The sequence below is a fragment of the Dysidea avara genome, chromosome 1, assembly GCF_963678975.1.
Source record: "Dysidea avara chromosome 1, odDysAvar1.4, whole genome shotgun sequence".
Taxonomy (NCBI): Eukaryota; Metazoa; Porifera; class Demospongiae; order Dictyoceratida; family Dysideidae; genus Dysidea; species Dysidea avara.
This window is the reverse complement of record NC_089272.1, coordinates 14468646-14489827: the sequence shown is the minus strand read 5'-3', so window position 1 is coordinate 14489827 and position 21182 is coordinate 14468646. Positions and strand designations below refer to the sequence as shown.

General features: G+C 38.8%; 1 protein-coding gene across 1 annotated transcript; it reads right to left on the bottom strand.

Moving 5' to 3' along the window:
- Positions 1–403: 403 nt before the first annotated feature.
- Positions 404–3430, bottom strand: LOC136259781 (uncharacterized). The gene is made up of 3 exons (XM_066053359.1): positions 3109–3430; positions 2358–3065; positions 404–1266 (listed from the first exon to the last, which is right to left on the bottom strand). Exons 1-3 carry the CDS (start codon positions 3428–3430, stop codon positions 404–406), a joined length of 1893 nt encoding a protein of 630 aa, XP_065909431.1.
- Positions 3431–21182: the final 17752 nt, after the last annotated feature.

The window sequence follows — 21182 nt, the reverse complement described above, 5'->3', positions numbered from 1 at the left end:
AGGGAGAAACACGCCAAAAACGCTTCCACAGGACCTAATAAGTTTAATATACAGCATCACTATGCCCCAGAAAAGCCAATAGAGCTTACAGCTTTTGCTGTATTTAGCGGCGGAAAAACATGGTAGTGACAGCTGGAGCTGAGCGATGTTGAGACGGATGCGGGAGTGTCTCCAAATACCGGTCGTCTCAGCTACCAGGTTCTTCTCTTGCTGGAATGTTTGACGAAAGCCACTTGACCTCTATCACCATGCGCCACGAGGCGGGAAAAGATTCCATATAACGCACACACACACACACACAGCTCACGTGTACAACCACAATTGAAAATACCTATAGCCTAACCTAGTACAATAAGATAAAACATAAACTTGCTATATTAGAGTCAGTCAGTCAGTCTTCATTCTAGACATCCTCCGGGCGGCGGCGTAGCATTTCAGTCCATTCACTTAACTGCCTCCTTGCTCTCAAGGCTGCTCCCCTGGGATGTCTGTGAGAGATCTGGTTATTCTGTTGTGCTGGCAGCTCAGGTTCTTGCTCAAGTGTTTCCACGTCTGTTGGAGAATGTGTCACTTCCAAGGGATATAGACGTGCAATTGGACGATTAGTGCGTCCACTTGTCGTGCGTAATGTCACTGATCTGATAAATCCATCCTTCCCCTTCACAACTTCTTCAACCACTCCAAGTCTCCACTGGTTTCTAGGACAATCATCATGTATTTGCACCACATCGCCTGTCTTGACTGTTTGTTCTGTGGTGCCTGTTGTGCGGTGCACTTCTCGTAACGAAGTCAGATATTCCTTCTTCCATCGTGATTGAAAGTGCTGTAATAGCAGGCCTTGTCGGTCTATCTTACTTCTCAACTGGTCTGCAGAGTGGTAATCAGGGTCAGATATCTCTTCATCTGTAACATTTGGATGTGGTAGAGGAACAATTCGGCGCCCACACAACAAATGAGAGGGTGTTAATGGCTCAAGGTCTCCAGTGGCAGATGAGAGGTGTGTTAGAGGTCGATCATTGAGCACTGCTTCGACTTCAACAATGGTGGTTTGGAGGACAGTGAGTGTGATAAAGGCACGGCCTAAGGTCTTCTTCAGAGACATCTTCACCATTCCAACCAGCCTCTCCCAAAAGCCCCCATACCAGGGAGCTCTTTTGGGAATGAATTTCCATGTTGTGCCCTTGTGCATAAGAGCAGACTTCAGTGTAGGTGACTGGAACAATTCATGTAACTCCTTTGCTGCTGATGTATAAGTTGAAGCATTGTCTGATATGATTAGTTTTATTTTATTTTATTTATTTATATAATACTGAGCAGACAGCACAGCTGATATGCTCAGGAAAAAAAGCAATCATAAAATGAATTTAGCTACGTAGTTACAAAGATTACAGTTATAGAGTTCCATACAATGTTTGCAGTTCCGCTGAAAAAGAGTCAATATTGTTGCTCTCAATGATGGAAGATGGTACGTTGTTCCAATCCTTAATTGATCTGGAGAAAAAGCTCTGTTGGTATGAATGGGTAGATGAATTTGGTAGAATAAAACGATGTGGGTGATATAGTCTGGTGGATCTTGTCATTGAAATAAAGTGAAGAGGAATTGACAGTGAATAATCTTGATGTATAATTTTAAAAAGTGCTTGTAATCTGGATATTTTATGTCTCAGCTGAAGGCTTGGCCAAGAAAGATGCTGTAACATAGCTGTGACTGAGCTGAATCGATTGAAATCATTTAGGACCCATCTAGCTGCCCTACGCTGTACTTTCTCTAGCTGTTGAATATTGTTATGGTGGTATGGGTCCCAGATGACTGCAGCGTATTCCATTGACGGTCGTACTATCGTAAGGTAGGCTGTTGCTTTGATGTTAGATGAGCAGCAACTCAGATTGCGTTTCAAAAAGTTTAATGTTCTATTGGCCTTAGCAGCTATATTACTAATATGTGGAGACCATGATAGTTTGTTGTCCAATATAACACCAAGGTAGGAGTGTTGGTTTGACGTACCCAAGTTGTGATTGTTTAGCTTGTAGTTGAAAATGATTGGTGATAATGATCTGGTAAACCGCATAATAGTACATTTGGTTACATTGAATCTTAATTGCCACTTAGTTGCCCATTCGTGTAGTTGATCAAGATCATGCTGAAGTTGAATGGCATCCTCCTTGGTGGTGATAATTCTGTAAAGTAAACAGTCATCAGCAAATAACCGTAGTGGTCAGATGGGGCAATGACCTGCGGGCAGCAAACCTTCGGAAAGCTTGTAGAAAGGTTTCTTCTGTAAGGTCAGTTACAATTTCAAGGTGCACAGCCCGGGTACTAGCGCAGGTGAACAAGCACACATACACCTTATACTCACCGACCATTCCTTCCCTCTTCACGTACATCGCTCCCGTAAAATCAACTCCAGTCACACTGAAGGGAGGGCCATCTTGTACTCTGGCCTGTGGCAGCGGTGGTGGATCAGGGACAGGGAATGGTTTTCCAGCAACTCTACGACAGATCACACACTTCCGAAGCAACCTCGCCACTACTCTCCGTGCTGCAGGAATCCAGAAACGTTGCCTCAGAGCAGTCACTGTAGTATCTGTGCCCCCATGTAGTTGAGTGGCATGAGTAGCATACACAATCAAGGTGATTAGTCTGTGATTGGGGAGGAGAAGATAGGGGAACTTGGTATTGTGGTCAACTGGAGCATTATGTATCCTCCCACCACAATGGAGGAAATTGTCAGAGTCTAAAAACAACCTGAGCTGTCTGACAAGTGGGAGACGTCTACTGGATGTCCGTCCCCTGTGTAAAGGGTGGATTTCCTTCAGGTAAGTTGAATGTTGGCAGCTTTGGATCCACACATTCTGGGCATTACTTAGTTCACTGGCAGTGATCGGTCCTACAGGCTTGGATTCATGTGATTTGATACACTCAATAAATCGCAACACGTATGCAGTGATGTACAACAGTTTAGATAGAGTACCATACCTCTCTATGTCAATGATGGCTGCCACAGTAGGGTGCTGATCGCCTTTGGTTGTTTCTTCAACTGGGTCCGGTGATTGCAACTCAGCATCTGTATATAACAGTAAGTTGAACATTTAGTATGTCAGTAGCACTCCATGTTGGCCTTAATTCTTCATGAACAATCCACTCTGGTCCATGTGTCCACATAGTTGAGGCTTGCAAAGCTGAGAACGAAATGGCTCTAGTTAACAAGTCCGCAGGGTTGTCTGCAGATGGACAGTAACCCCACCATTGGACAGGGCAAGCTTTAGTGATTGCTGACACACGATTGGAAACAAACTGCTTCAGTTTCTTATCACTGTTGAGCCAATGAAGTACGATTTGGCTGTCACACCACATATGGACTGAGTTGATCCTGTGATGAATTGATGAACTGATCCAAGTAAACATCTGAGCTGCAGTAGTGGCACCCATCAGTTCTAGTCTAGGAAGTGTGAGTTGTTTCAGGGGGGCCACTCTGGATTTCGAGATCACAAATGATGTTTCACTGCCTTGACAAAAGTATGCCACTGCTCCATAACCTTAGTGCTTGCGTCACAGAATACGTGTAGTTCAATTGGAGCATCTGTACTTAATCCATCCTTAAAGTAACACCTAGGAAAGGAGATTGCGTGTAGTTGTCGGAGATCATCTAGAAGGGTCTGCCATTGTTGTTGGCTCTCTGCCGGGAGTGGACTGTCCCATGATAACTTGTTCTGCCATAGTTGTTGTTGCAGTAATTTGGCACTAATCATAACTGGGGACGCAAAACCCAATGGGTCAAAAATCATGGAGGATTGCTGCAACACTTTGCGCTTTGTGGCTGGAGAATTGTCAAGTGGTAAGGCCCTCTGAGAGAGTGACAAATTGTCATTGGCAGTGTCCCACACAAGTCCAAGTGTGTTTATCTGTTTGCCACTATCCATAACTTGATCATTCTCTGCTGCAGTAGTCAATTGTGCACTGTTAGATGCCCAGCTTCTTAAATTAAAGTTGGCGTCAGATAGTGCCTTTCTGGCCTCAGTGTAGTACACAATGGACTCTTCTTCAGTAGAACACCCTGACAGAATATTGTCCACATACAGATTCTGAAGAAGATCCTTGGATGTTGTCGAACTACAATGTGTGAGATGACAATGAAGGGCAGCATACAACATAAATGGCGAGCTGGCCGATCCAAATAGGACAACTTTGAATCGGTATGTTTGAAGTGGGCTATTGGGATCATCAGGACAGCAGGGCCAGAGAAAACGAGTGTAGTCACGGTCCTTGGCGTGCAACTGAACATGTAGGAATTCCTTTTCAATGTCAGCGCTAATACCAAACTTGTGGCAACGGAATCGGATGAGGATAGCTGGTAGTTCTTGCAGAAAGGGAGGCCCAGTTTCTAGACAGTCATTGAGACTTGCCAAATGCTTGGCTCCACGGCTGCTGCAGTCATACACGATCCTGAGTGGTGTTGTTGCTGAATCCTTGTGCACACCGTGATGTGGTATGTAATGGCATGGCTTGGCTAATTCTGAGATTGGTACCTGCTCAATGAATCCATGTCTCAGTTGTTCCTCTATTATGCTGTGGTAAACTTTAAGCATGCCAGTAGTGTTGCTTAGTTTACGAGTAAGGGACCTCACATGTCGTTCACAAGTGGACTTGTTTGTAGGTAGCACGGGGTGGCTGGATTTCCATGGAAAGCTCACAATGTATGTACCATCACTCTGCCGACTTACTGAGTTGTGAAGGTACTCCTGTAGGAAGTCAGATGATTCCTTACTCAGCCCAAAGTGTGTGCTTTCTACTGGGGTGATACCACTTGAGTCGAACAGTGATGCTGAACTAAGATGAAATACACTGGATGCTGTAGAGCTGGTGTAGTTATGTAGTGGTCCTAAAAGTAAGTACCCAATCTTAGTCTGAACAGCAGTAGGACCTGGTCCTCGAACTATGGCTTCCTGCACAATGGACCAGTAAGCATCGGCTCCTATAAGCATTGAGATGTTGATTACATCACTGTCTGAGATTGCATGGTTAAGGTGTAGCTCCTTCAAATATGGCAGTTGCTTAATATAGGAAAAGGGAAGGTTACGGAGTGGCTGAGCGATTCTCGAAGTGACAAGAACATTGATAGGAATCTGAATGCTTTCTGTAGTTTCTAGGCAGATTGTAGCAACAGGAAGAGTATGGTTGGAAACCTCTGATGCTCCAAATGCAGCAATTGCAACTGATTCTCTTCTTTGAACATTAAGGTGCAGAGAGTTGGCGAGAGTTTGTGTGATAAATGAGCGTTGTGCTCCCTCGTCTAGTAATATGTTTGCTTGTGCAGAAAAGTTGTTAGCTCTCACTGTAGCAACAGCTGTCTTCAGAAAGTATACCTTGGTTGGCTGAGGATGTGATATCGTGGAATTTATCAAATTCTGTGCAGTTTGAGTGGGGGGAGTAGATTGCTGTTCTGAAGTTGGTCTCTGTGTGTTAGGAGGATTCTGTTGGTGATGTGTCCCTCGACACAAGCTGGTATGATGTCGCTCCTTGCAGTGTTTGCAGCGGCCCTTCGACTGACATTGACCAACTCTGTGGTGACCAAGGCAATTAAAACAGAGCTTATCACGCTTGACAATGTCCATGCATTTAGACTGGTCTGGGATAGTGTCACACTGTGTAGCTGGGTGTGGTCCCTTGCAAAACACACACTTAAGCTTCCTAGGTTCAGGTTTGCTCATGGCCCCTGTGTGAAATGAAGCTGTGGAGTGGTGTTCGTCTGACTGAGATGGAGAAACTAGGGCACCAGCTTCAAGGACTCTTATCTCTGTGGCAATTGATTTCCTTAGCTTGTCAAGGGTCCACTCTAGGCTGCTGTGCTCTCTGGCCAGGTTTTTTCTCACATCAGCAGGAAGTCTCCCTAGTACCATAGGAACTAATAGGGCCCCATAACTCGTTGTTGATTGACCCAAGGCTGACAGACCACGAACATGATTTTCAATGGCATCATGGAAGGCCCTCAAACCAGTTATGTTGTTGCTAGTACGTGGCAAGTTCATCAGTGAATGCATATGGGCATTAATGATTCTCTGTTGATCACCAAACCTGTCCTTCAACAGATCTAAGGATTGTTGGTAATTAACACTGGTCAAGGGAAATCCAGCAATTGCCCTTGCAGCTTCACTTTCAAGGTGTGCCCTCAGATAGTTCAGTTTCTGAACATTAGTCAACACATTGTTGGAGTGCACAGCAGAATCAAAGGAGTCCCAAAATGTCTGCCATTTCAATGGGTCACCTCCAAATGTGGGTAATGTTAGCTTGGGGAGGCGGCTGACATTCTGGGACATACCAGCAAAGGTGTTAACATACCCCTGAGCCTGAGCAAAATTTGTTCCTTCGTTGGATTCAGTTCGCTGCTGTTGTTGAGGGGTGTCAGTCACAGATGCATCTTCATTTGATAGTTGAACAATGGCTGAATGACTTGCTGATTGATCACTAACTGTATGGCTTGATGGCTGATCACTGACAGTGTGATTGGATGGTCGGTCACTAGCCGAATGACTTGACAATTGATCACTGATTGAGTTACTGGATGGTGGGATCATGACACTCTGCGGTTGAAAGGGTAGAGCTTGAATATTGAGTGTCTTTGGTCTGGCCAACACTGCTTTGACTAATGTAATTTTCTCAGCCACATTGAACATTATCTCTTCGGAGTCCAAAATTTCTGATTCAAGTGTGTCTGGATCCTCAATTTCAGCAACAATTTTTGTGTCAAGTTCCGCAATGGTACATTTCTTGGCTTCGATTTGCTCTAACGATGTTTGAAGGGTGGCAGTGTTTCTCTCATCAGGAGCATCGTTGCTCTCCAGAATGGCGTCAATCTTCCCAAAAACTCGAGTGAGGTGAGCGCGATGAGCCCTTCGTGACGCTCGGAGGTGTGAAACTTCCATCGTCATAATTTGCTTTCGGTAACTGAAATAAAACCAACAAGAACAGAATCAAGATAATGAGTCGCTTTCCTTACTGGGTACCGTTCTCCTTTGCCACGGTACCACGACTTTTAAGTGGAGGGTTAGAAAGTGTAAGGCTCACGACTCGCGACTGCGTCACAGCACCAATGAAACGGATGCGGGAGTGTCTCCAAATACCGGTCGTCTCAGCTACCAGGTTCTTCTCTTGCTGGAATGTTTGACGAAAGCCACTTGACCTCTATCACCAAGCACCACGAGGCGGGAAAAGATTCCATATAACGCACACACACACAGCTCACGTGTACAACCACAATTGAAAATACCTATAGCCTAACCTAGTACAATAAGATAAAACATAAACTTGCTATATTAGAGTCAGTCAGTCAGTCTTCATTCTCGACAGATGTACGGGCTGGCTTACTTGTGTTACTACAACAAACTGTAATGTTCCACCTGCCTCAAACTACACTGTAGCTACATAAAAACATTCAATATGAAGGGCTTCACCTTCTTTTACAACTTTTCACGCTGTTAGACTGGCTTTATGGACTTCTCAAAAAGTATCGATAGGCATTCAAAATTTTGAATGATTGCCCGTGACTATACCGTAACCTTAACTAGCAGTAACTTTAGTGGATTAAAGCTAATATTACTGGCATTTTAAATTGGAACATTAAATCTATAATGATGTTAATCTAAGAACTATTTTCCCTTATTTAATCGAATTTAAAAATAATTCGTAAAATTACCGGCGCATGCTACAAAAAAAACTGCGCAGGTTTTCATCGGGCCAGTACTCGAAGAAGGAAGAGTCAAATCGATTAAACCTATATACCATCTTATTCGCCTGTTCATGGAGAATTCGAAAAGCTTTGTTTTTGTTTCTCTAGCTCGGAGGGTATGCGTGTCACGTGCGTTTGTTTACGATGAGGTAAACGTAAACAAGATTGTTATCGTTTCTTCTACTTAACCGCCTTCATATCCATGCATATGCGCAAGTATATACATGGCTAATACTATACCTTTGCTGATGTGCTGATCCATGGTGAACGTTTTAAGCAAAATTAAACATTGTAGGCTAATCCAAACGGAAGCTATGGCTGCGAATGTAAGCGCCTGCAGTTTATTTTCAGTATATAGTCGCTGTACAAATCGATTACCTTGTTCTTCCTACTGTCTATCGCTGTAATTCCAAAACTACACACTACAGAAGGCTGAAACTGTGGTGGTCCATTCCTTGGATACTGCTGATAATGCTGAGTTTAAAAAAAAATTATTATTTTTTAATGTGTGAACAAGTTGGGTTTTTGCTGAGACGGTCACATATGCCAGCATAATAAAGGGGGAGTGCTGGCAATACAAACATAATGCTAGCATAATTATTATCTAATCCAAAACAGCCAAGCTGTAAAAAAAGAGTGCGGCCCTGAGAAAGGCTATGGTGAAAAAAGATGTGAAATCCAAGGTGGCGGCCTTGAAATGGCTGTGATGGTAGGTTAATGGTAAAAATTTTAAAAACGACTATTCAGGTGAATTTTGTGCCAAGACCAAGCGGCACCAAATTCACCTGAATTGTTGTTATTAAAATTTTTACCATTAACCTACCATCACAGCCATTTCTTGGCCGCCACCTTGGATTTCACATCTTTTTTCACCATAGCCTTTTTCAGGGCAGCACTCTTTTATTTTACAGCTTGGCTGTTTTGGATCAGATTTCACTTCTTTTTGTATTTGTATACACCAAAGCCGGCCTATGGCCGGCTTTAGGGCTTTTTAAGCTTTCATTTTTTCTTTACTACAGGAAGAAGAAAAGATGAAGCAGGGTGATTTCTTTGTAGCTGACCTCTGTGCAAGGTGACCCATCTAGCTGATCTCTCTGCCGGATGACTTGTTTGCAGCTGAACTCTCTACAGGATGGATTGTTTGTAGCTGAACTCTCTACAAGGTAACTTCTTCTAGCTAATCTTTCTACAGGGTGATTTGTTTGTAGCTAAACTGCTGAACTCTCTACAATGTAACTTCTTCTAGCTGAATTCTCTACGGGTGGCTTGTTTCTAGCTGATCTCTCTACAGGGTGACTTGTTTCTAGCTAAACTCTCTACAGGGTGATTTGTTTGTAGCTGAACTCTCTACAAGGTAACTTCTTCTAGCTGATCTTTCTACAGGCTGATTTGTTTGTTACAGTAGCTGAATTCTCTACGAGGCAATTTGTTTGCAGCTGAACTCTCTACATGGTAGTTTCTTTGTAGCTGAACTCTCTACAATGTGACTTCTTCTAGCTGAATTCTCTACAGGATGACTTGTTTCTAGCTGATCTCTCTACAGTGTAACTTGTTTCTAGCTGAACTCTCTACAGGGTGATTTGTTTGTAGCTGAATTCTCTACAAGGTAACTTCTTCTAGCTGATCTTTCTACAGGGTGATTTGTTTGTAGCTGAATTCTCTACAGGGCAATTTGTTTGCAGCTAAACTCTCTACATGGTAGTTTCTTTGTAGCTGAACTCTCTACAATGTAACTTTTTCTAGCTGAACTCTCTACAGGGTGACTTGTTTGTAGATGAACCCTCTACAGGATGATTTGTTTGTAGCTGAACTCTCTACAAGGTAATTTCTTCTAGCTGATCTTTCTACAGGATGATTTGTTTGTCTCTACAGGGAAATTTGTTTGCAGCTGAACTCTGTACATGGTAGTTTCTTTGTAGCTGAACTCTCTACAACTTAATTTCTTCTAGCTGAACTCTCTACAGGGTGACTTGTTTCTAACTGAACTCTCTACAGGGTGATTTGTTTGTAGCTGAATTCTCTACAGGGCAATTTGTTTGCAGCTGAACTCTGTACATGGTAGTTTCTTTGTAGCTGAACTCTCTACAATGTAACTTCTTCTAGCTGAACTCTCTACAGGGTGACTTGTTTCTAGCTGATCTCTCTACAGGCCTAGAGTGACTTGTTTCTAGCTGAACTCTCTACAGGGTGATTTGTTTGTAGCTGAACGCTCTACAAGGTAACTTCTTCTAGCTGATCTTTCTACAAGGTGATTTGTCTGTAGCTGAATTCTCTACAGGGCAATTTGTTTGCTGCTGAACTCTCTACATGGTAGTTTCTTGTAGCTGAACTCTCTACAATGTAACTTCTTCTAGCTGAACTCTCTACAGGGTGACTTGTTTGTAGCTGAACCCTCTACAAGGTAACTTCTTCTAGCTGATCTTTCTACATGGTGATTTGTTTGTAGCTGAATTCTCTACAGGGCGATTTGTTTGCTGCTGAACTCTCTACATGGTAGTTTCTTTGTAGCTGAACTCTCTACAATGTAACTTCTTCTAGCTGAACTCTCTACGGATGACTTGTTTCTAGCTGATCTCTCTACAGGGTGACTTGTTTCTAGCTGAACTATCTACAGGGTGATTTGTTTGTAGCTGAACTCTCTACAAAGTGACTTCTTCTAGCTGATCTATCTACAGGATGACTTGTTTCTAACTGAACTCTCTACAGTGTGATCTGTTCATAGCGGAACTTTTTACTGGGTGATTTGTTTGTAGCTAAACTCTTTGCATGATTGTTTCTTTGTAACTGAACTCTCTACAAGGTAACTTCTTCTAGCTGATCTCTCTACAAGATGACTTGTTTCTAACTGAACTCTCTACAGTGTGATCTGTTCATAGCGGAACTTTTTACTGGGTGATTTGTTTGTATCTAAACTCTTTGCATGCTTGTTTCTTTGTAACTGAACTCTCTACAATGTGACTTCTTCTAGCTGATCTCTCTACAGGATGACTTGTTTCTAACTGAACTCTCTATAGTGTGATCTGTTCATAGCGTAACTTTCTGAGTACTGGGTGATTTGTTTGAATCTAAACTTTTTGCATGATTGTTTCTTTGTAACTGAACTCTCTACAAGGTAACTTCTTCTAGTTGATCTCTCTACAGGGCAATTTGTTTGTAGCTGAATTCTCTACAGGGTGATTTATTTCAGCTGAACTCTCTACTAGGTACCTTCTTCTAGCTGATCTGACTACAGGGTGACTTGTTTGTAGCTGAATTCCCTACAGAATAACTTACAATGTAATATAATTGAGTAAATTATACATGCAACTGAATGCTTTATTAGGGTGACTGTTCTATTAGTATATCTCAATCTCGCATTTGCTGCACGTAGTTGCCTTTAGAATCATAACTCAGTGATTTGTAATCCGATTCTTCTGTACTACTGCAAGAAACTTCCATGATGATTATTGCAGCTACATACTGATTTTCAGCTCGTTACTCTAAGCGGTTTGCCTGGTAGACACGAAAACTAATAGTTTTTTTATTCATAAAAATCAATCGCGTAATTTTGATACAGGTTGGGTTTTGTGTCATATCTCCATGGTCTTTATTCCGATTCCTTTCAAACCACAAAAAGGCACTCCTACGACGGTTGCTCCATCTACATATCAATTTTCAACTGATTCCTCCAAGGGGTTTACCCTGTAGGCGTGACAGACCTTCGACCTGATTTTACGCAAATAATCGGTCATAACTCCGTGAATGTTCATCGGATTCCTACCACAGTTGGTACACATATCCGCCTTAATGAGCCCTTTAAGTGTGCCAAATTGCAGTCCGATCCGAGCACGCATTCGTGTTTTATGGCGGATTTTGCGAAGTGTGCGAAATGAAGAAGTAGAAGAAGAGAAAAAAACGAAGAAATTAAAACGAAAGTTTGTTCGCTCGTATCTCGGAAATGGCTGGAGCGATTTTCTTCAAATTTGGTATGTAGACTCCCCTAACTGGGCGGCACGTCTCTAGCAAATTTGGTTCCAATCGGATAAGGGATCACAGAGCTACATAGGTGTGAAAATTGCGTTTTCTTTCTTCCTGTTAATATACTCACGGTGTGGCGCCGGCTTCTTGGGCCGCACGAAGCTCAATTCCATAAAAAATAGATTGGTACTCCCAAATAGAGTGGTCTGTGGAAACTGCAAACGGCAATAGAGCACTCAAATGAATTCTACATAACTTCTTACAATAGATTGATAATCTCTAATAGAACAGCCACTTTGTAGTGAAATGCTCTAATATTAGTACAACACATTAATACACCTGATGCAAAACTGTTATGTTACAACATCAAAGATAGTTTTTACTGTTCACTTTCCAGTATATACTCACAACCATACATATCTTGCATGAATGTATGTTAAATCGCTTTGTCCATTACAAAGTATTTGTGACTGAAAGAGACTTCAACTAATGTGGCTGAATTTGACAAAATCTGGCTACCACACACATTCAATTGTCTGATGGAATAATTTTAGTAGAACATATAAATTATCAGATACTTGTCAAAAACCCCACACTTTGTCGTATCTTATGTTATTTTATTTTTCAAACCTGGAAAGCAAATGCTGAAAAACTTGGTGTTATTTATGTACTGTAAAGCAGACTGTTGGGTTACGAAGTTAATTAGTTTATGTATAATTGTTTTCATATTAAAAGTCTTTAAAATAATTATGGGAATGTCACTGTAGTGTGGGTGCTACTATTGCATTCCACTTGTTACAAGTGAAGTTGGGCATCCTGCTATATTTATTGGGTAAAATTAGTATGGTCCATATTTGCTTAATGTCATAATCTTCTTGTTGTACTAGTGTTACTACAGTAATAGTACTAGTGTTCCCTTTATGAAATCTAATACCCGTTTTAGGAGAAATTTACATAGGATATTAATTAATGTAGTTATTATAAACTGATGTACATCAGCTATTTATATTGTTGGAGGAAAGAAAGACAGTATACCACAATTTCATGAAATTGTCATGCATTTAAAATTGTGTCTATAATAATACAATAATTTTAATCATTATCAATTGGTGAACAGGATACAATGCATGTTTGATTTCATTTACTAAGAGTTTAGTTGTTCTACTGAACTGTGAAGTCATAAGTAGGATGTAAATATTGAGCATGAGTACACAAGTGTATTATATATTCATTCAATAACTCTGAGGTTCCTACAGTGGATTTTCCTTAGCTAGTTATGCATATTTACAACATTATTTTGTAGAATTTTGAATTCTAAAACTACTTCAATATATAGTACAGCAAATCTAGTTATGAGTATTGCATAGAAAGATGAGCCATTTACTTGTCATATTGAAACAGTCACTATATAGCTCACTGTTAGAAGTTTTAACTACAAAAAATGGTAAAATGAATGTAAACATATTTTTATAATTTAGCAGGTTACTGTTAGCAGTAGTGATGACCTTGCAATACATCATAATCAACTTATGAGCTATTTCATCCTTGATCCATTCTGCACCACCAAACCGACAATATATGACAATAGAAGAAACAAAACACATTTTAGATGCTATTACCTTAAATCATGTGTATCATGAAGTGTAACATGATGATACTACTATAGTATTCACAAAGTGATAAACTCAAAAGTAAATTTTTGTGCCAGTATGTATAATTATACAACTATCATAGCCAAATTTTATGTTAATATGATATCCTTGTCCATAAATTGTTTGCAAACAGTTACATCGCTACTTGTTAAAATCAACTACTTTGTTAATGCATGCTGAAAATTTTATGGCCAAGCAGTAATAGAATACAAAGTTATGACGAATCACAATTTGAAAAAGTAGGCAATTTTTATGTGCCCACATGTCCTCTTTTTGCAGGCCCAGTCACATATTAGCCACCTGCACCTTAGCAGGAAGTGGTAATTTTAATGCATTTATTATGTCATGCAGTCTAGACAAGTGTGTCATGCTCCATTAGGCAATACACCTGTAACGTCTTCCTATAAATTCTTAAGAAATGTTTAACTTGTGATATGGGCTGGTAGCTACATAGAAATCTCAAACCTGTTTACTGTAAGTCATAGCGTTAAGGTTGAGCAGTTGATAAACATCAAAAGATGAAAGTATTTCACAACTAAATTTTCACTTGATGAATCAGCACATGTATGTCTATCGTAAGGTCTTGAACAATATTATAGTTGATAAGTGTAAAGGTTTGAAAGTTTTTTCAATGCACCAATTTCACCAAATTTAGTCCTACCAAACTTCTGTAGTTTACCACGTGACAAAAAGTCTCCTCAATCTCACATATGTACCACTTACTATTTGCACTTGTTAGCTTTTCAGTATTATCTACACAATATCTTTATAGTTAAAGTCATTAGTCTTTTGTGTCAATTACTGTATATGCTTGTCATCCTAGTCAAAGGTATTTAAATTCATTCCGCTTGAATTGTCACACAGTTTTAGTTTTACTTCTCATGAACCTACTGATAGCTATATATGATATATTTATTGACCTTTGTGAAGACTAGGGTAAGACATATGTATAGACAAATCAAATAAAGCAACTGAGGTTTTGCAATAAAGGTTCCCATAATCCTCAGATTTTGAACTTTATTAATTCTGAATCAGTATTGGAATCTTAAATTTATTATCCACTGAATCATGAAAGTTTTGAAGGATTCACTAAAATTATGTAGTATTATAACTCCATTAATCTAAAAGTCATTGTGGTGAGCAGCACCAGTCATTGTCACTACACAGCGACATCCAGTTTAGAAAGGTATCTTCTCAAAAGACTAACGTTAAGTTCCTAAGTGACAATTTTACACACTAATCTACTTGCCATCCACCTATTAAATCAATAAAACTTAGCCTTAAGATGACAAGCTTAGACAAGTTCCACTGTAGATATTCAATGGTATTCTTTTAAGCATATTCATGACAACAGCTCACACCAACCTATCCAGGTTACCAAATTAAACTATTTTATATTCATTACTTCCTGTTATTGTTCCTATTACTGCAGTTATAAGAGTGAGCACATGTTTAGTAACTATGACATCATTTGACTGTCTTGGATATTGGAGGTGTGTAGAAATAAACTAGTGTCCATTTGGTTCTACTTGGGGTACTTAGAGATAATGAGTTACTCTCTGGAATTCCTATGGATATAATTACATGAAAATAACAAGGAGAAAACATCCTGACTACCTGGCAGACTCCTGTAAGCGTTTGAGCGTAAATCGGATGGCTGCAGGTTCGAGGCTACCTAGGTCCAGTCATGGATTTTCCAACTTTTCAAACACACCTTAAGTAGCTAAAGTCTTTGAGCAAGGTGTCCTACGGACTTTCAGCACTTGTGCTGTAAAGCATTAATAAGTAGAAAGTTTTCTGCTTGTGTTTGTGTACTGTGTGTGGATATAATATATTAAATGTTTAGGGTATGTATTTCAGTATTGAATCTGAACAGTTCAATGCTTAACTTACTAATATTTAAAGTCTGCCCTCAGTCTGTCAACATAATAAAATCTTAAAGTATATGTATATGCATCTTTCAGCTTCTACTCTCAACTTTTAACAGGAGCACTTGAAGGTAGGTTCCACTATAATGTAATTTACTTGCAATACGCTGAGTATAAATGCAAAAGTCAGTAATCTACTATATTTGCGCTATTAATGAAAATGTTTAAGAGCACAAGTGATAGTCAAAGATAATGGATATTAGAATTACGCTGAACACATACATATAAAATTATTCATTTGTAAAGTTCTCAAATCATCTACAGGTAGCAGTAGTATTAGATCATGTGCTATGCTGAGTCACACTTGCATGATGCATGGTTGTTTGGTTAGGGTGTGTAATCATCACTTTTGACAGAATCACTTCACTGCTCTTCTAGGAAATAACTAATAAAATCACTTAGCTTTTCACCATTTGTTATGAGTGAGCGATTCTTAGTACATTTCATTACTGTTACAACTGTTACTAAAGAGAATTTCTATTGCAACTATATGGCTAGCTGATGGAGATCATAAATCTTTCCAAGCCATACTAATCATTTTCAAATTTGATTGAATAATTATTTTGGATTGATCAGTGTAGACCAGTATAGTTTTAGCAGCTAAAGTTCTTAAGAAATACTGCAGACCAGAGAATGTTGTTATCTTTATTAGCTAGCTAGTTGAATAAGCCATAAATGAGCATAGTTATTGACTTTAAAATCTTTTTTCACTACTACTGGTAACAGTGTGTATAATTGAAACACTATACATGAAGCAGCCCATCATGATACTGTAGTGTCACAAATGTCATCATTAACCAGAAAAAAATCATAGTAAATTATGTAAAATGAGTGAGTTAGTGATGGGGCAATTAAACCTGATGACATGTTTGATAGTTTATTAGCACCCACTCTACTATGAAATGATTTAGTGGTTCACCAAGTTTGAAGTCTTTACATTTATCAAGAAAGAACAATTTGTCTACACTACTAAATTAGTATACTGTATTTCAAGCATAAGTACATATATTAGGTATTGAAATCACAAGTATATATCTACCTTTACCAAATTGTACACATACCTGTTCTAATAGCAGTGTTATTATTTTATAAAGTACACTTGCTGAATTGATATTACACTGAACAGGAATACATATTGTTTATATAAATTATGCCCGCAGTATTTCAGATACTATCTTTGGTGAAGTTATTCTTTAGTTGCTACACAACAAGTACCAATTTGAACCAGTCATAAAACCATAAAATGTGTTTTAGAACTGCAGTTGTGGTTATATTAATTCATTCAATGTTATACAAGTGAAATCACAAACTGTAACTGGATTATAGCAAAGGAGTCTTCCACATGCATCCAATAGTAAGAACGTGAAAGACCATAACTTACCTTTCAAGGCACACTATACAAACCTGAAAATTCCCCATCAATTCAACTATATTAATGCTAGTGCTCACTATACTGACCATGTTATTAAGGCTGTAGCATATATATTTCAATTGTATGTTATGAATCATCAATTAATGCAGTACACTTGCTGAAATGATTATTAGCTACATTGAACAGGAATACACATTGTACACATGTCTTTCACACACATGCATGTGAGCAGTATACAATGTTGAAGTTGTTATGGTATACTTATTTCTTGTTATTATATCAACCAAAGTAACACATTTAATTTGAACTATAGTATTTATAGTAGCTATAATATTAAGTTGCATGTTTATTTTGTACTGTAAGATGTCAAATTAAAATTGTCAGAAAGCCAGCTATTTTGTCTACTTCCAGCTGTGTCTTTCTCCAGAAGTTATGACCTTTTATATGCATATTACGTTTTCTTTTTTGCTGCAGTAAGTAATAAAAGCAACGTGTTATCCTTGTACATGTGAATGTGGGTAGTAGCTATCCATACTCAGATATAATGATCTAAAAGCACCACACACCCATACCTAATATGTACCTATATGGTTAAAATTTACTGCTCCACTAACTCTATACTTCTCATAGTGATAGAACATCCTCTCCTGCACAGTCTTCATTACACTACGTATATGGTAGTAAGTTATACTGTATGACTAAGTATACAATAACGTGCACATTTTTTTACTTCTCAGAATCCATTGATACTATTCATTAATATGTTGTTGTGGACTAGGGTAATATCTTTATGGTCACCAAATCAAGACAAGGATATTTCATATTACCAGTAATTTTATATGTTTATCAGACATCTTTCAATCCATGACACTCTTTCTAAAGACCAGCATAGCCACCTTTATAAAGCATCACTTATGTGATAGCCAATTTCTTATTACTACCGATTCAGAAGATTTTTCATGGCATCTTGACAGTGGGGTACAAATCGGTGTTGTATTATTGGATTCTCCAAAGCTTTCAGTAAGGTACCACATCAGCACCTGTTTTTAAAGCTTGCACATTATGGAATTTAGGGCCCTGGACTTGAATGAATTAAAGGTTTCTTACTAACAGAACACATTAATTATTGTATTGAATCATATCACTATAATACTCCATTTAAAGCACCATCAGGTCTCTGTCCTAGACCTCTTTTGTTCCCATTGTATATTAATGATCTTCCTTCTACTGTCTCATCCCACATTCAGCTAGATACAGACAACAATCATCCACACCTGAAGATATAACAAGACTTAGATACTTTAACTAAATGGGCCAAAAGTAGCTAATAAGTTTTAACCCTACCGAATGTATGCATGTAACTATCACCTACAAGACACTTCTTGATACTAGTTATTCAACAAACTAATAGTGCCTGTATCCTGGCCAAAAACATCAGAGTTACTATTGCAAACAATCTCTCATGGTGTGAACACATTAACAAGATAGCCAAAAAAGCCAATTCCACGAAAATTTTCTTACAAAGAAATCTTAATCGGTGCCAACCATCTGTCCCCTTATACCAGTCAACTGTCTGGTCTCCCTTATCAAGTTGGAGATATACAGTGTGTAAGCAGAATTGAAATGGTCCAACATCGTTCAGCAAGGTTTGTGCATAACAGCTTTAACAGAACAGCTGGTGTCACAAATTAAACCACCGGACCTGAACTGGACAACTTGCTAGCTCAAAGAAATTAACCCAAGCTACATAAGTAGATTATGTTATATAAAATCTTTTAATCTCAATACCACATGACTATCATCTTCTACCACATGAGGTCACAGCTTGAGATATAATACAGCTGGCAGCCAGAACAAACATATGTGACCGGGCCTGCGATAATAGGGCACGTGGGCACATGATTTTTGCCTACTTTTTCACAGTTGTATCACTCATAACTTTTGGTACCATTCTGCTATGGTATTGCAATTTTCAGTGCCTAGTAAAAATTTAATTGGCATAATGATGCAAGTTACAGAATGGAAATATACTTTTCCAATACTCAGATATGATCTATAGAGTGATGGGGGTGTAGTTTGTGCCCACATGCCCTGTTTTTGCAGGCCCGGTCACATATATTTGTGCTCTTTCTTCCCATCTACTGTACCATCAGACTATGGAACTCCCTCCCAGAAGAAATTGTTAGCTCACTAGAATTTCTATCATGTAAAACACTTTTACATTTATTAATCAATTATATCTGTGCATGTATACACTATACTCAATTCTGAGTCCTGTACATTATAAATAAAATTAATTTTTTTTTAAAAATGAAATGAAAATAGTCCAACAGTCTACATCAATATTTAACAGTCAGCTAAATGTTGTGAGTGCAAAGTATGATTCCAGTTTGTTGTACATTTTGCATACTGAAATTTTTTTTCTGTAAATCTCTCCTTGGTGAGTTGAGTTTGCAAATGTTTGATGGAAGTAATTGGCCTGGATTGTTGCAATATGGTGTGAAGAATGAAATGGTGCAGCTATAAATGACAATCATGCTCAAAAAGTTTGTAAGGTATGCAAGTCTTGAAAACTGGAGCAACCAGTGCTGTTTTTCCAATCTATCATTATTATTATTCATTATTTATCTTTACTGTGGAGACTTCATCAGATCATACACTGCAGATATAGCTACTGTTAGGGGTAGTGTATTATGGTAATAAGTATGTTTATTATTGTATATGAATAATAATGTTTGATGTAGTTTATGCAAGGAATGGTACAATAATATTATACAAGATGGTGGAAGATATACTCTTAGCTGTGTATCTTGGGGAGGTATTATGTGATCTTATTTGTTGATTTCATATTGCATGCATGGGTGGAAGCTTTATTAAGTTTCTTTGTCATACAGTGTTTAAGTGGTGGTCAGGGAAAGAGAGGTTAGAGACCTCTTGGCACTGTTACAGGTCAAACACGGAGCTGCTCATAGTTATTAAGTCTAATATAATAGTTTTGTAATGATAATTTGAAAGATTTTGCTGCGGTGCATTTAACATTGTAACATTGCAAAGAGTTTCATGATCTTGGTGATGACATTAAGAAGGAGTACTTGTAGCTAGGTGTCAGTATTACAGAACAATTCAGTTAATCTGAACATGTGGCTTGATCTGGTTTGTAGTTGATATTGTAATGTCTGGGAGAGAAATTCTGGAATTCTATTCTGATAGTGGATGGGTGTTCTGTTTTAGGATGTTATAGAGCATGATAAAACTAAACTGGTCCTTACATGATTCAAATGATTCCCATTGTAACTCATTCAGTATCTCCGTAACACTGGCATTATATGTATACCCTCTTTTTTGTATATCTAGCAGCATGTCTCTGTATACTTTCTCCAACATATTCTAAAACTTTTCAAGGAAGCTTGATACAATATGTGACCGTCTCAGCAAAAACCCGACTTGTTCGCACAAGCATGCGCGCGTAATGAGAAAACGAAATTTAAAAATAATTCGTAAAATTACGCATGCTACAAAAAAAAACTACGCTGGTTTTCATCGGGCCAGTACTCGAAGAAGGGAGAGTCAAATCGATTAAACCTATATACCATCTTATTTGCCTGTTCATGGAGAATTCGCAAATTTTTGTTTCGTTTCTCTAGCTCCAACGGTATGCGTGTCGCGCGCGTTTATTTACGATGCTGTAAACGTAAACAAGATTGTTATCGTTTCTTCTACTAAACCGCCTTCATATCCATATGCACAAGTATATACAGGGCTAATACTATACCTTGGCTGATGTGCTGATCCATGGTGAACGTTTTAAGCAAAATGGCAACATTGTAGGCTAATCCAAACGGAAGTTATGGCTGCGAATGTAAGCGCCTGCAGTTTATTTTCAGTATAGTCGCTGTACAAATCGATTACCTTGTTCTTCCTACTGTCTATCGCTATAATTCCAAAACTACACACTACAGAAGGCTGAAACTGTGGTGGTCCATTCCTTGGACACTGCTGATAATGCTGAGTTAAATTTTTTTAAATTGTGTGAACAAGTTGGGTTTTTGCTGAGATGGTCACATATTGTAAGTGGGTATGTTCTATACCATATGCGCATTGTGTAACGTACGCGTATGGTATGTACCGTACGCGTATGGTACATACCATACGCGTACGGTACGATTTTCCGTACCATACTCCTACGGTGTAGGCATACGCGTATGGTTCGTACCATATGCGTATTATGCCTTTTCTCAGTGTCTTCTAGCCTTGCCATCACCTAGCTACAATGGGCTATCTTTACAAGCATTTCTAGCTTTGCACTGCTTGTGCAAAGCTAACAACTTGACAAATGAACTTTGTAAGTGTTATCAGTTGTGCAACATGGCCCCTCACTGTCTTTGCATCTTTATCTACTATATACACTCTTCTTCTTTTGAGGATCCAATTTATCACTGTGAAAAAGGTGGGATATAAGATGGTATTTCCAGTGGCTTATTGAATACAAATAAGCCTTAATATAAATCCTGTATTATACTCATCTTATATACTTTAGTATAATGCATAC